The sequence below is a fragment of the Lepus europaeus genome, chromosome 8 (assembly GCF_033115175.1).
Source record: "Lepus europaeus isolate LE1 chromosome 8, mLepTim1.pri, whole genome shotgun sequence".
NCBI classification, from domain to species: Eukaryota; Metazoa; Chordata; class Mammalia; order Lagomorpha; family Leporidae; genus Lepus; species Lepus europaeus.
This window is the reverse complement of record NC_084834.1, coordinates 13,524,854-13,538,775: the sequence shown is the minus strand read 5'-3', so window position 1 is coordinate 13,538,775 and position 13,922 is coordinate 13,524,854. Positions and strand designations below refer to the sequence as shown.

The window sequence follows — 13,922 nt, the reverse complement described above, 5'->3', positions numbered from 1 at the left end:
GATTATGAAGATGAAGAGATAGAGGAAATGCAAGAAGCATATCTCAAAAAATTATTAAGAACATTAAGAAGTTCTCAAAAACAAATTCTTGAACTACAGAAATCCTTAATGGACAAGATAGAAAATCTCTCCCGTGAAAATGAAATATTAAGGAGGAATCAAAATGAAATGAAACAACTAGTAGAACAGGAAACTGAGATAGTGACAAAAAACCACAATGAAATGAAGAACTCAATAGATCAAATGGCAAACACATTAGAGAGCCTTAAAAACAGAATGGGTGAAGCAGAAGAGAGAATATCGGAATTAGAAGACAGAGAACAGGAAAGGAAACAGTCAAATCAAAGAAAAGAAGAAGAAATCAGAAATCTAAAAAATATTGTCGGGAATCTACAGGATACTATTAAAAAACCCAACATTCGGGTTCTAGGAGTTCCTGAAGGCATGGAAAGGGAGAAAGGATTAGAAGGCCTTTTTAGTGAGATACTAGCAGAAAATTTCCCAGGGTTGGAGAAGGACAGAGACATCCTAGTACAGGAAGCTCATAGAACCCCTAATAAACATGATCAAAAGAGATCCTCACCACGACACGTTGTAATCAAACTTACCACAGTGAAACACAAAGAAAAGATCCTAAAATGTGCAAGAGAGAAACGCCAGATTACTCTCAGAGGATCTCCAATTAGACTTACAGCTGACTTCTCATCAGAAACCCTACAAGCCAGGAGAGAATGGCGAGATATAGCCCAGGTACTAAGAGAGAAAAACTGCCAGCCCAGAATATTATATCCTGCAAAGCTCTCATTTGTGAATGAAGGTGAAATTAAGACCTTTCACAGCAAACAGAAATTGAAAGAATTTGTCGCCACTCGTCCAGCCCTGCAAAAGATGCTTAAAGATGCGTTACATACAGAAACACAGAAACACGGTCACCAATATGAAAGAAGGTAAAGGAAGGAAAACTCACAGCAAAAGATCACAGGAACCTCAAACCAGATATTAAAAAATATCTTTGGCAAATGGCAGGGCAAAGTTACTCCTTTTCAATAGTCACATTGAATGTTAATGGCTTGAACTATCCAGTTAAAAGACACCGATTGGCTGAGTGGGTTAAGGAACAAAACCCATCTTTTTGCTGCTTACAAGAAACTCATCTTTCCAACAATGATGCATACAGACTGAAAGTGAAAGGCTGGAAAAAGATATACCATGCCAACAGAAATGAAAAAAGAGCGGGCGTAGCCATCTTAATATTGGACAACATAAACTTTACCACAAAAACTGTCAGGAGAGACAAAGAGGGGCACTATTTAATGATTAAGGGATCCATTCAACAGGAAGATATAACGATTATCAATGTATATGCACCTAATCACAGGGCACCAGCTTATTTAAAAGACTTGTTAAGAGACTTAAAGGGAGACTTAGACCCCAATACAATAGTACTGGGGGACTTCAATACTCCACTCTCAGAGATAGACAGATCAACAGGGCAGAAGATCAACAAGGAGACAGCAGATTTAAACGACACTATAGTCCAAATGGATCTAACAGATATCTACAGAACATTTCATCCTACATCTAAGGACTTTACATTCTTCTCAGCAGTACATGGAACCTTCTCTAGGATTGACCACATACTAGGCCATAAAGCAATTCTCAGCAAATTCAAGAGAATTAGAATCATACCATGCGACTTCTCAGACCACAAAGGAATGAAATTGGAAATTAGCAACTCGGGAATCCCCAGAGCACGTGCAAACACATGGAGATTGAACAACATGCTCCTGAAGAAATTAAAGAGAAATAGAAGAAATTAAAAGAGAAATCAAAAATTTTCTGGAAGTAAATGAGGATAACAGCACAACATACCAAAACCTATGGGATACAACAAAAGCAGTGTTAAGAGGAAAGTTTATATCAATAGGTGCCTACATCAAGAAATTGGAAAGGCACCAAATAGATGAGCTTTCAAGTCATCTCAAGGATCTAGAAAATCTGCAGCAAACCAAACCCAAACCTAGTAGAAGAAGGGAAATAATTAAAATCAAAGAAGAAATCAACAGGATTGAATCCAAAAAAAATTACAAAAAATCAGCCAAACAAGGAGCTGGTTTTTTGAAAAAATAAACAAAATTGACACCCCATTGGCCCAACTAACTAAAAAAAGAAGAGAAAAGACCCAAATCAATAGGATCAGAGATGAAAAAGGAAACATAACAACAGACACCACAGAAATAAAAAGAATCATCAGAAATTACTACAAGGACTTGTATGCCAACAAACAGGGAAATCTATCAGAAATGGACAGATTCTTGGACACATACAACCTCCCTAAATTGAGCCAGGAAGACATAGAAAACCTAAACAGATCCATAACTGACACAGAAATTGAAACAGTAATAAAGGCCCTCCCAACAAAGAAAAGCCCAGGACCAGATGGATTCACTGCTGAGTTCTACCAGACATTTAGAGAAGAACTAACTCCAATTCTTCTCAAACTATTCAGAACAATTGAAAAAGAGGGAATCCTCCCAAATTCTTTCTATGAAGCCAGCATCACCTTAATTCCTAAGCCGGGAAAAGATGCAGCATTGAAAGAGAATTACAGACCAATATCCCTGATGAACATAGACGCAAAAATCCTTAATAAAATTCTGGCCAATAGAATGCAACAACACATCAGAAAGATCATCCACCCAGACCAGGTGGGATTTATCCCTGGTATGCAAGGATGGTTCAACGTCCGCAAAAAAATCAACGTAATACACTACATTAACAGACTGCAGAAGAAAAACCATATGATTCTCTCAATAGACGCAGAGAAAGCATTTGATAAAATACAACACCCTTTCATGATGAAAACTCTAAGCAAACTGGATATGGAAGGAACATTCCTCAATACAATCAAAGCAATATATGAAAAACCCACGGCCAACATCCTATTGAATGGGGAAAAGTTGGAAGCATTTCCGCTGAGATCTGGTACCAGACAGGGATGCCCACTCTCACCACTGCTCTTCAATATAGTTCTGGAAGTTTTAGCCAGAGCTATTAGGCAAGAAAAAGAAATTAAAGGGATACAAATCGGGAAGGAAGAACTCAAACTATCCCTCTTTGCAGATGATATGATTCTTTATTTAGGAGACCCAAAGAACTCTACTAAGAGACTACTGGAACTCATCGAAGAGTTTGGCAAAGTAGCAGGATATAAAATTAATCCACAAAAATCAACAGCCTTTGTATACACAGGCAATGCCACGGCTGAGGAAGAACTCCTAAGATCAATCCCATTCACAATAGCTACAAAAACAATCAAATACCTTGGAATAAACTTAACCAAGGACGTTAAAGATCTCTATGATGAAAACTACAAAACCTTAAAGAAAGAAATAGAAGAGGATACCAAAAAATGGAGAAATCTTCCATGCTCATGGATTGGAAGAATCAATATCATCAAAATGTCTATTCTCCCAAAAGCAATGTATACATTCAATGCAATACCAATCAAGATACCGAAGACACTCTTCTCAGATCTGGAAAAAATAATGCTGAAATTCATATGGAGACACAGAAGACCTCGAATAGCCAAAGTAATTTTGTACAACAAAACCAAAGCCGGAGGCATCACAATCCCATATTTCAGGGCATACTACAGGGCAGTTGTTATCAAAACAGCATGGTACTGGTACAGAAACAGATGGATAGACCAATGGAACAGAATAGAAACACCAGAAATCAATCCAAACATCTACAGCCAACTTATATTTGATCAAAGATCCAAAACTAATCCCTGGAATAAGGACAGCCTATTCAATAAATGGTGCTGGGAAAATTGGATTTCCATGTGCAGAAGCTTGAAGCAAGACCCATACCTTTCACCTTACACAAAAATTCACTCAACATGGATTAAAGACTTAAATCTACGACCTGAAACCATCAAATTATTAGAGAGCATTGGAGAAACTCTGCAAGATATAGGTACAGGCAAAGACTTCTTGGAAAAGACCCCAGGAGCACAGGCAGTCAAAACCAAAATTAACATTTGGGATTGCATCAAATTGAGAAGTTTCTGTACTTCAAAAGAAACAGTCAGGAAAGTGAAGAGGCAACTGACAGAATGGGAAAAAAATATTCGCAAACTATACTACAGATAAAGGGTTGATAACCAGAATCTACAAAGAAATCAAGAAAATCCACAACAACAGAACAAACAACCCACTGAAGAGATGGGCCAAGGACCTCAATAGACATTTTTCAAAAGAGGAAATCCAAATGGCCAACAGACACATGAAAAAATGCTCAAGATCACTAGCAATTAGAGAAATGCAAATCAAAACCACAATGAGGTTTCACCTCACCCCGGTGAGAATGGCTCACATTCAGAAATCTACCAACAATAGATGCTGGAGAGGATGTGGGGAAAAAGGGACACTAGCCCACTGTTGGTGGGAATGCAAACTGGTTAGGCCACTATGGAAGTCAGTCTGGAGATTCCTCAAAAACCTGAACATAACCCTACCATACAACCCAGCCATCCCACTCCTTGGAATTTACCCAAAGGAAATTAATTTGGCTAATAAAAAAGCCATCTGCACATTAATGTTTATTTCAGCCCAATTCACAATAGCTAAGACCTGGAACCAACCCAAATGCCCATCAACAGTAGGCTGGATAAAGAAATTATGGGACATGTACTCCATAGAATACTATACAGCAGTAAGGAACAATGAAACCCAGTCATTTGCAACAAGATGGAGGGATCTGGAAAGCATCATGCTGAGTGAATTAAGCCAGTCCCAAAGAGACAAATATCATTTGTTTTCCCTGATCGGTGACAACTGAGCACCAAAGGGGAAACCTGTTGAAGTGAAATGGACACTATAAGAAACAATGACCTGATCAGCTTTTGTCCTGACTCTAGATGTACAATGAAATACTTTATCCTGTTTAGTATTTGTTGTTGTTGTTGTTGTTCTAGTACTAGTGGTTGAACTCTGTTATTAACACACAATTATTCTTAGGTGTTTAAATGTTAACTGAAAAGTGACCCCTGTTAAATTTCAGAGTGGAAAAAGAGAGGGGGGAGATGCACAGTTTGGGACATGCACAATCAGTCTTGCCCCAAATGATGGAGTTAGAAATATGCCAGGGGATTCCAATATAATCCCATCAAGGTGGCATGTACCAATGCCATCTCACTAGGCCAAGTGATCAATTTCAGTTCACATTCGATGGCTTGGATAGGTCTAAGAGTCAAAGGGATCACACAAACAAGACAAGTGTCTGCTAATACTAACTGATAGAATCAAAAAGGGAGAGAAAGATCCAGCATGGGAAGTGGGATACACAGCAGACTCATAGAATGGCAGATGTCCTAAACAGCACTCTGGCCTCAGAATCAGCCCTTAAGGCATTTGGACCTGGCTGAAGAGCCCATGAGAGTATTGTAGGCATGGAAAGCCAAGATACCATGGAAAAGAAAAAAGAAGAAGAAGACCTAACTGAAAGATCTCTGTTAGTGAGATCCCAGTGGAAAGAACGGGGCCATCAAAGAAGGAGGTACCTTTCTCTGAAGGGAGGAGAGAACTTCCACTTTGACTCTGACCCTATCGGAATAAGATCAAAGTCAACGAACCCTAAAGGCTTCCATAGCCCTGGCAACTCATGACTAGAGCCTAGGGAGATTACTGACGCCATGAACACGAGTGTCAAATTGTTAAGCCGGCAACAGGAGTCACTGTGTACTTACATCCCATGCGGGATCTGTCCTTAATGTGTTGTCTAATGAGCAGTGATGCTATAACTAGTACTGAAACAGTATTTTTACACTTTGTGTTTCTGCGTGGGTACAAACTGAAGAGATCTTTACTAATTATATACTGAATCGATCTTCTGTATATAAAGATATTTGAAAATGAAAAAAAAAACCTGGTGTTAAATTGGAAATGGCATAGAAAATTAATTAATTTTTTAAAAAATATATTATGTAGGATCTCTGTCTTTAATGTGCTGTACACTCTTATTTAATGCTATAACTAGTACTCCAACAGTATTTTTTTTTCACTTTGTGTTGCTATATGGGGGCAAACTGTTGAAATCGTTACCTAATCTATACTAAACTGATCTTTTGTATATAAAGAGAATTCAAAATGAATCATGATGTGATTGGAAGGGGAGAGGGAGCGGGAAAGGGGAGGGTTGTGGGTGGGAGGGAAGTTTTGGGAGGGGGAAGCCATTGTAACCCATGAGCTGTACTTTGGAAATTTATATTCATTAAATAAAAGTTTAATAAAAAAAAAAAAGAAAAATATGGAAATCATAAAAAAAAGAAATCGTTACCTAATATATACTAAACTGATCTTCTGTATATAGAGAATTGAAAATGAATCATGATGTGATTGGAAGGGGAGAGGGAGCGGGAAAGGGGAGGGTTATGGGTGGGAGGGAAATTTTGGAAGGGGGAACCCTTGTAACCCATAAGCTGTACTTTGGAAATTTATATTCATTAAATAAAAGTTTAATTAAAAAATGTCCTTACTACCAAAAGCAATTTACAGATTCACTGTGATCCGAATCAAAATATCAATGACATTCTTTGTAGCTCTAGGAAAAAATGATGCTGAAATTCACATGGATACACAAGAGACCCCAAATAATACAGCATTCTTATACAAAAAAAAAAAAGCTGGAGGCATCACAATACCTGACTATAAGACATACTACAGGCCTGATGCCACGGCTCACTAGGCTAATCCTCTGCCTGCAGCACTGGTACACTGCGTTCTAGTCTTGGTTGGGGCACCAGTTACTAGTCCCACTTACTCATCTTCCAGTCCAGCTCTCTGCTATGGCCCAGGAGTTCAGTGGAGGATGGCCCAGGTGCTTGGGCCCTGCACCCACATGGGAGACCAGGAGGAAGTACCCGGCTCCTGCCTTTGGATCGGCACAGCACGCTGGCCACAACGCATCAGCTGTAGCAGCCACTTGGGGGTTGAACCAACAGAAAAAGGAAGACCTTTCTCTCTGTCTGTCTCTCTCTCACACAGTCTAACTCTGCCTGTCAAAAAAAAAAAAAGAAAGAAAAGAAAAAAGAAAATGTACCAAGTACAAATGGTCTGGCTACTTAAAAAAAAGGACATACTACATACATACATACATAATCAAAAAAGCCTGGTACTTGCACAAAACGAGACTTGTACACTAATGGAACAGAATAGAAATTTGCTAAATCAGTCCATGCACCTACAACCAACTTATCTTTGACAAAGGAGCTAAAACCAATCCTTGGAGCAAGGACAGTCTCTTTTAACAAATGGTGCTTGGGAAACTGGATCTCCATAGGTAGAAGTAGGAAACTAGACCTGTACCTTCTACCTCACACAAAAATCCATTCAAAATGGATCAAAAGCCTAAATCTAAGATCTGATACCATGAAATTACTAGAGAGCACTGGAGAAACTGCAAGACATTGGGATAGGTAAAGAGTTCTTGGAAAGACCCTAGAAGCACAGTCAATCAATGCCAAAATTGACAAATGGGATTACATCAAACTGAGAAACCTCTGCACTACAAAAGAAACACTCAGCAAAGTGAAGAGGCAACTGACAGAATCAGAAAAAATTTCTACAAACTACACAGCTGATAAAGCGTTAACATCCAGAATCTATAAAGAGCTCAAGAATTTCAATTAAAAAAAAAATCCAACTAAGAAATGGGAAAGGATGTGAATAGGCATTTTTTAAGAGAGGAAATTCAAATGGCCAACAGACACATGAAAAACTGCTCAAGATCACTAGCCATCAGGGAAAGGCAAATCAAAACCACAATGAGGCTTCACCTCACCCCTGGTTAGAATGGCTCTCATACAGAAATCAACAAACAAGAAATTCTGGCAAGATGTGGGGGAAAAGGTACCCCAGGTCCACTGTTGGTGGGAATGTAAACTGGTGCAGCCACTGTGGAAGACAGTATAGAGATACCTCATAAATCTAAATATAGACCTACCATATGGCCCAGCCATCCCCCTTGAGAATTAACCTAAGGGAAATAAAATCAGCATATCAAAGAGTTATCACTACCCCCATGTTCATTGCAGCACAATTCACAATAGCTAAGATATGGAGTCAACCTAGATGTCCATCATCTGTTGACTGGATAAAGAAAGTATGGTACACATACACTATGGATTACTACTCAGCTGTAAAAAAAAAAATGAAATCTTGTCTTTTGTAACAAAGTAGACACAACTAGAACCACTATACTTAGTGAAATATGGCAGTCCCAAAAAACTGATATCATATGTTTTCCCTGATCTGAGGTAACTAACAGAGCACCTGAAATGTAATGTATTAGAGAGAAATAGACATTTTGAGACTTGATGATTGTTTATAGCCTTGTCTCTTCCATTCAGGAACAGTGCTTTTCGGGCTTTTTTTCTTTTTGTTTTTCTCCATACTATTTGGTGAAATATTTAACTTAGTGTAGAATTAACTACATGATCATCAAGTAAATTGCAAACAGACCTTTGTAAAAACTAAGAGTGGATGGGTAGGAGGGGCAAGGGAGAAGTGCCGCTATGTTGCTAAATCTGTATATATGAAATGCATGGAACTTGTAAAACTTAAATACTGAAACAAAAAAAGGTTTAGAAATTAAGAAATGTGTTGCTAGATAACTCCTAGACACAAAATAAATCATGATGAAAACAAAAAGTCATTCTAAACTGAATTATTAAAAGAAAGAATGGTTCCTAAAGCAGTACTTTATGTATAAACTTCAGTGCTTGTGCATGTGTTAAAAAAAAAAAAACTGAATTCAAATTACAGGTCATCTTCCTAATTCTGCAGCCTCCCTATTTTAAATTTGCTTGTTTGGTTTGACCATTGTAGTTTGCTTCTTATTTCCTTCCCATTAGTTTGCATCAAAATAGTGCTAACTGGAAGTTAAATCGGCAATAGAGCAAATATGACTAATCTTGCCCTGTACATACCTGGTGACAGGTGAAGAGAAAAGTACCTACAAAACAAATTAGTTCTGGGGCCAGAATTGAAGCACAATGGGTTAAGCTACCACCTGGGACACTGGCAGCCCACAATAAAGCACCACTTCAAGTCCTGGCTCTTGGCTTCCAATGCAGCTCACTGCCAATGTGCCTGGGAAGGCAGCAGCAGATGACCCATGGACTTGGGCCCTTGCCACTCATGTAGGAGACCCAGATGGAGTTCCTGGGTTCAGGCTTCAACCTGGCCCTGCCCTAGCCTTGCAGTTACTTGGGGAGTAAACCAGATAAAAGATCTCTCTGTTGCTCCCTCTCTGACTCTTCCTGTCAAATAAACAAGTAAATCTTTTCTTTTCTTTTCTTTTTTTAAGATTTATTTATTTATTTGAAAGTCAGAGTTACACAGAGAGAGGAGAAGCAGAGAGAGAGGTCCTCCGTTTGATGGTTCACACCCAAATGGCCACAATAGCCGGAGCCATGCCAATCTGAAGCCAGGAGCCAGGAGCCTCTTCCAGGTTTCCCATGTGGGTAAAGGGGCCTAAGGACTTGGGGCATCTTCCATCACTTTCCCAAGCCACAACAGAGAGCCGGAATAGAAGTGTAGCAGCTGGGCCTCAAACCAGCACCCACGTGGCATGCCGGCACCTCAGGCCAGGGCCTTAACCTTCTGCACCATAGCACTGGCCAAACAAGTAAATATTTTCTTTAAAAAGGTAGTTTGGGGCCAGTGTTGTGGCACAGAGTGTTAACTCCCTGGCCTGAAGTGCTGGCATCCCATATGGGCGCTGGTTTGAGTCCTGGCTGCTTCTCTTCTGATCCAGCTCTCTGCTATGGCCTGGGAGAGCAGTGGAAGATGGCCCAAGTCCTTGGACCCCTGCACCCAAGTGGGAGACTCGGAGGAGGCTCCTGGCTCCTGGCTTCAGATTGGCACATCTCCGGCCATTGCGGCCAATTGGGGAATCAACCATTGGATGGATAACCTTCTCTCTCTCTGCCTCTGCCTCTCCTCTCTCTGTGTAACTCTGACTTTCAAATATATAAATCTTTTTTTTTTAAAAAAAGGTAGTTTATGGGGCCAGTGCCATAGTGCAATAGGTTAATCCTCTGCCTGCAGTGCTGGCATCCCATATATGTGCCAGTTCTAGTACCAGCTGCTCCACTTCTGATCCAGCTCTCTGCTGTGGCCTGTGAAAGCAGTAGAAGATGGCCAAAGTGCTTGGGCCCCTGCACGTGTTTGGGAGACCAGAAAGAAGCACCTGGCTCCTGGCTTCGGATCAGCACAGCTCCAGCCATTGCAGCCATTTTGGGAATGAACCAATGGAAAGAAGACCTTTTTCTCTGTCTCTCCCTCTCACTGTCTGTAACTGTACCTCTCAAATAAATAAATAAAACCTTTTTAAAAAAAAAGGTAGTTTGTTCCCTCAGATAAATTTCTTTGCCTAATAAAAAATCAGAAAGTCTTTTCTATTAGTTATTGGTGTGTCCAACAGTTTTCTCTGCCACCATTATATATTCTTTCATAAAAATTATTTCTTTATGTTATTAATTTGAAAGGGAGAGAGAGAGAGAGTGATCTTCCATCTGTTGTTTCACTCCTAAAATGCCTGCAAAAGCCACAGCTGGGCCAGGCCAAAGCCAGGAGCCTGAAACTCAATCCAGGTTTCTCTCATCAGGGAGAGGGACCCATGTACCTGAGCCATCAGCAGCTGTCTCGTAGGGTGGGGGCTTTAGCAGGAAGATGGACTTCGGAATGGAGTGAGGACTCGAACCAGGCACTCTGATATGAGACAAGCATATCAAGTGGCATCTAAATCACGGTACCCAACACCTACCACCCATATTCTGCATGTAGATTTAATCCAGCCTCAACTCTCCCAGATCTTATCGGTAAATCCTTCTATAAACAACTTATATTTATTTTAGTAACTAACCATATGAATGCCATCTTTATTAAAGTACATACAGTACATGTGGTCTTGGTTGACATAAAATATTCTGTTGAGATAAAAGGAATAAAAAGCAACATACCTCATCAAATATGACATATCGTATTCTTTCTGTCCATTTCTGATAATGAGGTGATAGCAAGAGTACTTCCAAACACTGAGGCACTGTTACTAATATCTGTTTTTTTTTTTAAAAAAGAAAAGCTGTTTTAATTTCCAAACATTAATAAGAAATTTTATGACACACTATACCCATCTTACATTTCCATGTTCAAAAAAATATTTCATTAATGTAAAAGTAAAATGAATATGTACAACTGATCCCCACATATGCTGCCACTGATACACTCAAAAACAGTTAAGTGTATTTCATTAAGAAACATTCTCTTGAGGCTGGTGCTGTGATGTAGCAGGTAAAGCCGCTGCCTGCAGTGCCAGCATCCCATGTTCTAGTCCCAGCTGCTCCACTTCTGATTCAGCTCTCTGCTATGGCTTGGGGAAGCAGTAGAAGATGGCCCAAGTGCTTGGACCCCTGTACCCATGTGGGAGACCAGGAAGAAGCTCCTGGCTCCTGGCTTCGGATCACCACAGCTCCAGCCATTACGGCCAGTTGGGGAGCAAACCAGCAGATGGATGACCTCTCTCTCTCTCTCTGCCTCTCCTTCTCTTTCTGTAGAACTCTTTCAAATAAATAAATAAATCTTTAAAAAAAAAAAAAGAAATATTCTCTGGCACAGTATTCTGGGAATACAAAAGTCATCATGCCCTGTAACCATCACTACTAAAGAGGAAGTTGCTTCCTCAGGTTAAAATTTCAGAAAAGTAATGCATTCTCTTTACGTATCATTTATGTAATGTAAATATTTAATAATTAATACTGAATTAAAATATCATCAGTGATCAAATTCTTAGATAAGAAAAATTACACAAACTATCTAGCCCAATATAAATACATCTATCAGGGTAGCTGTGGGTTTCATGTTACCCCATTAAAACCCCACCGTGTCTCCCAGAGAGCCACATTCACACTACGACTCATCACACGGACAGCTGTGATGTACCTGACAGTTCAAGGTGTCGTGGCGGTAATCCCTCGTGAAAACTCCACACACCACTGAGCCTTTTGGCAGTGCTTTAGTAAACAAATTGTAGACAGTTCCCACCACTTGGTTAACCAGAGCCTGGAGTCACAAAAGACAGAGTGAGCGGCTACTCAGTAAATTATCAACAACGCTGAAAAAACTGGTTCAAGTAAACCCACGTCTGGAACCACTGATACGCAACAATGCAGTACCGAACTGGTAACAGTTCTGTCCTAATAAGGCAATACCTCACAGCAAATCCTTCCACCGATTCCATTTAAGTTTTCTAAATGTTACACAATACAATGCAGTGCCTGTTGATGGGACAGCCAGCAACAAAAACACAAACAGTGGTTCCTCGTCCCATCAATGTAATATGTGCTGACACAGGTAAAATTAGACGGCGCCTGTATTTTACAACGCTGCACAGTAATGGGTACAGCGCTGAAGCTCACTAAACTTCCACGTCCTCATCAGTGAAGTGTTGCCGTTGAATTCTCTACAATGTTGCAGTGGGTTCGTTTCTGAGAAGAGCAGCGTGGTGGGGGCAAGAGGCGCGGCGTCAACACACAGACCCCGGGAGTCCGGTGAGAGCAGGCTTGAGGCGAGCAGCCTGCAGACTCGTTTATTACAGTTGATACAACACTTATATAGCCAAGACCAGCCAATCTGGTCAAGGGGCGGTCTATACCCCAACCAATCACAGCCTGTTGCCAGGCAGTTTCCAGAACCATCCAATCACAGCCTGTCGCCAGGCAGTTTCAAAGCCATTCCTGACTAACTGACGCTCGCTTGCCAGTGGCTACCTTGGCATGGCCTTCTCATTCCACTACAGTGAAGGATGTGGCTTGTGGGACGCAGGGTCCCTCCCCACACTGGCTTCCTCGCAGTGCAGCCGTAAGCCTGGGAATTAAGTATTTTGCTAGGGAAAGTGATAGGAAGGAGCGTACCCCAAAACCCCTTTCAAGACAAAAAGAACATATTTTATTTCAGCAAGAGCCATTTAACTCTACTTCACCCAGGCTGCTGCAAAGGAAGAAACCCACGGCCCCTGTAAGAATCCAGGGCTCTTCCATCAGGCACCTGCCCAACCGCAGAGCTCGTAAAACAGGGGTGAAGTGCCTCTCTCTCTCTCACGCTCTCTCTCTCTCATGAACTTGTCTGTCCTCTCTTAAGTACACAAGCCTGGCACCAACACCAAATGGTTCCCATTGACAAGACTCAGAAGTGTCCAGCCCTGTCTTTCACAAGTGCTGGCCCTAGGGAGATTTATGAGAGAACACGAATAAACAAATGCTTGTGAATGGCACCATTTACGCATCATTATTCATGCCCAGACAGTACACTGGATGCTTGGTGTGCCTCGTCTCAGGTCATGCTCGGAACAACAGCACAAAGTAAGTGGTGCTGGGTCTCCTTGCAGGTGGAAAACATGCCAGGAAACTGGCCAAGGTCACACAGCACATGAGCACCCAAGTCCACGACTGTGTGACACTGGAGGCTGGGCACTACCAGGTGGGACACACAGCTACAGCAGAGGAACATCCCTAGAACAGCGCAGTGTCGCAGGGCACGATACCTTTGTGGGTGCAATGTACACGACCACTCCATCATCACTCTCCTGTAGGACTTTCCCCATGCAGTAGTAGGAGGCGTAGGTTTTCCCTGATGAGGTTGGAGCAACAATCACAGCCGACTCATTGTTATCTATGACATCCAGGAGTTCCCTCTGAAGGGCAAAAAAAATCACCTTTCATTGGAAAATGCACCTTTACTGTCCATTTTTAAGTTAGCTTCAACTAGCTCTTAGACTAGTGTTTACAGTTCTGAGACCTGCTAGTGCTCAAGATGGCAGGAATCACCACTTCCGGCTATGTGCAAATAACCCAAATC

General features: G+C 41.0%; 1 protein-coding gene across 1 annotated transcript in view; it reads right to left on the bottom strand.

Moving 5' to 3' along the window:
* The window catches only part of LOC133765856 (probable ATP-dependent RNA helicase DDX60), a 53,975-nt gene that overhangs the window by 30,339 nt on the left and 9,714 nt on the right, over positions 1-13,922 (bottom strand). The window contains exons 4-6 of the mRNA XM_062199414.1: positions 13,609-13,758; positions 12,009-12,128; positions 11,030-11,125 (exon numbers count right to left, since the gene is read on the bottom strand). Of these exons, the coding sequence (XP_062055398.1) occupies positions 11,030-11,125; positions 12,009-12,128; positions 13,609-13,758 (366 nt within the window). The remainder of the gene's footprint in view (positions 1-11,029; positions 11,126-12,008; positions 12,129-13,608; positions 13,759-13,922) is intronic.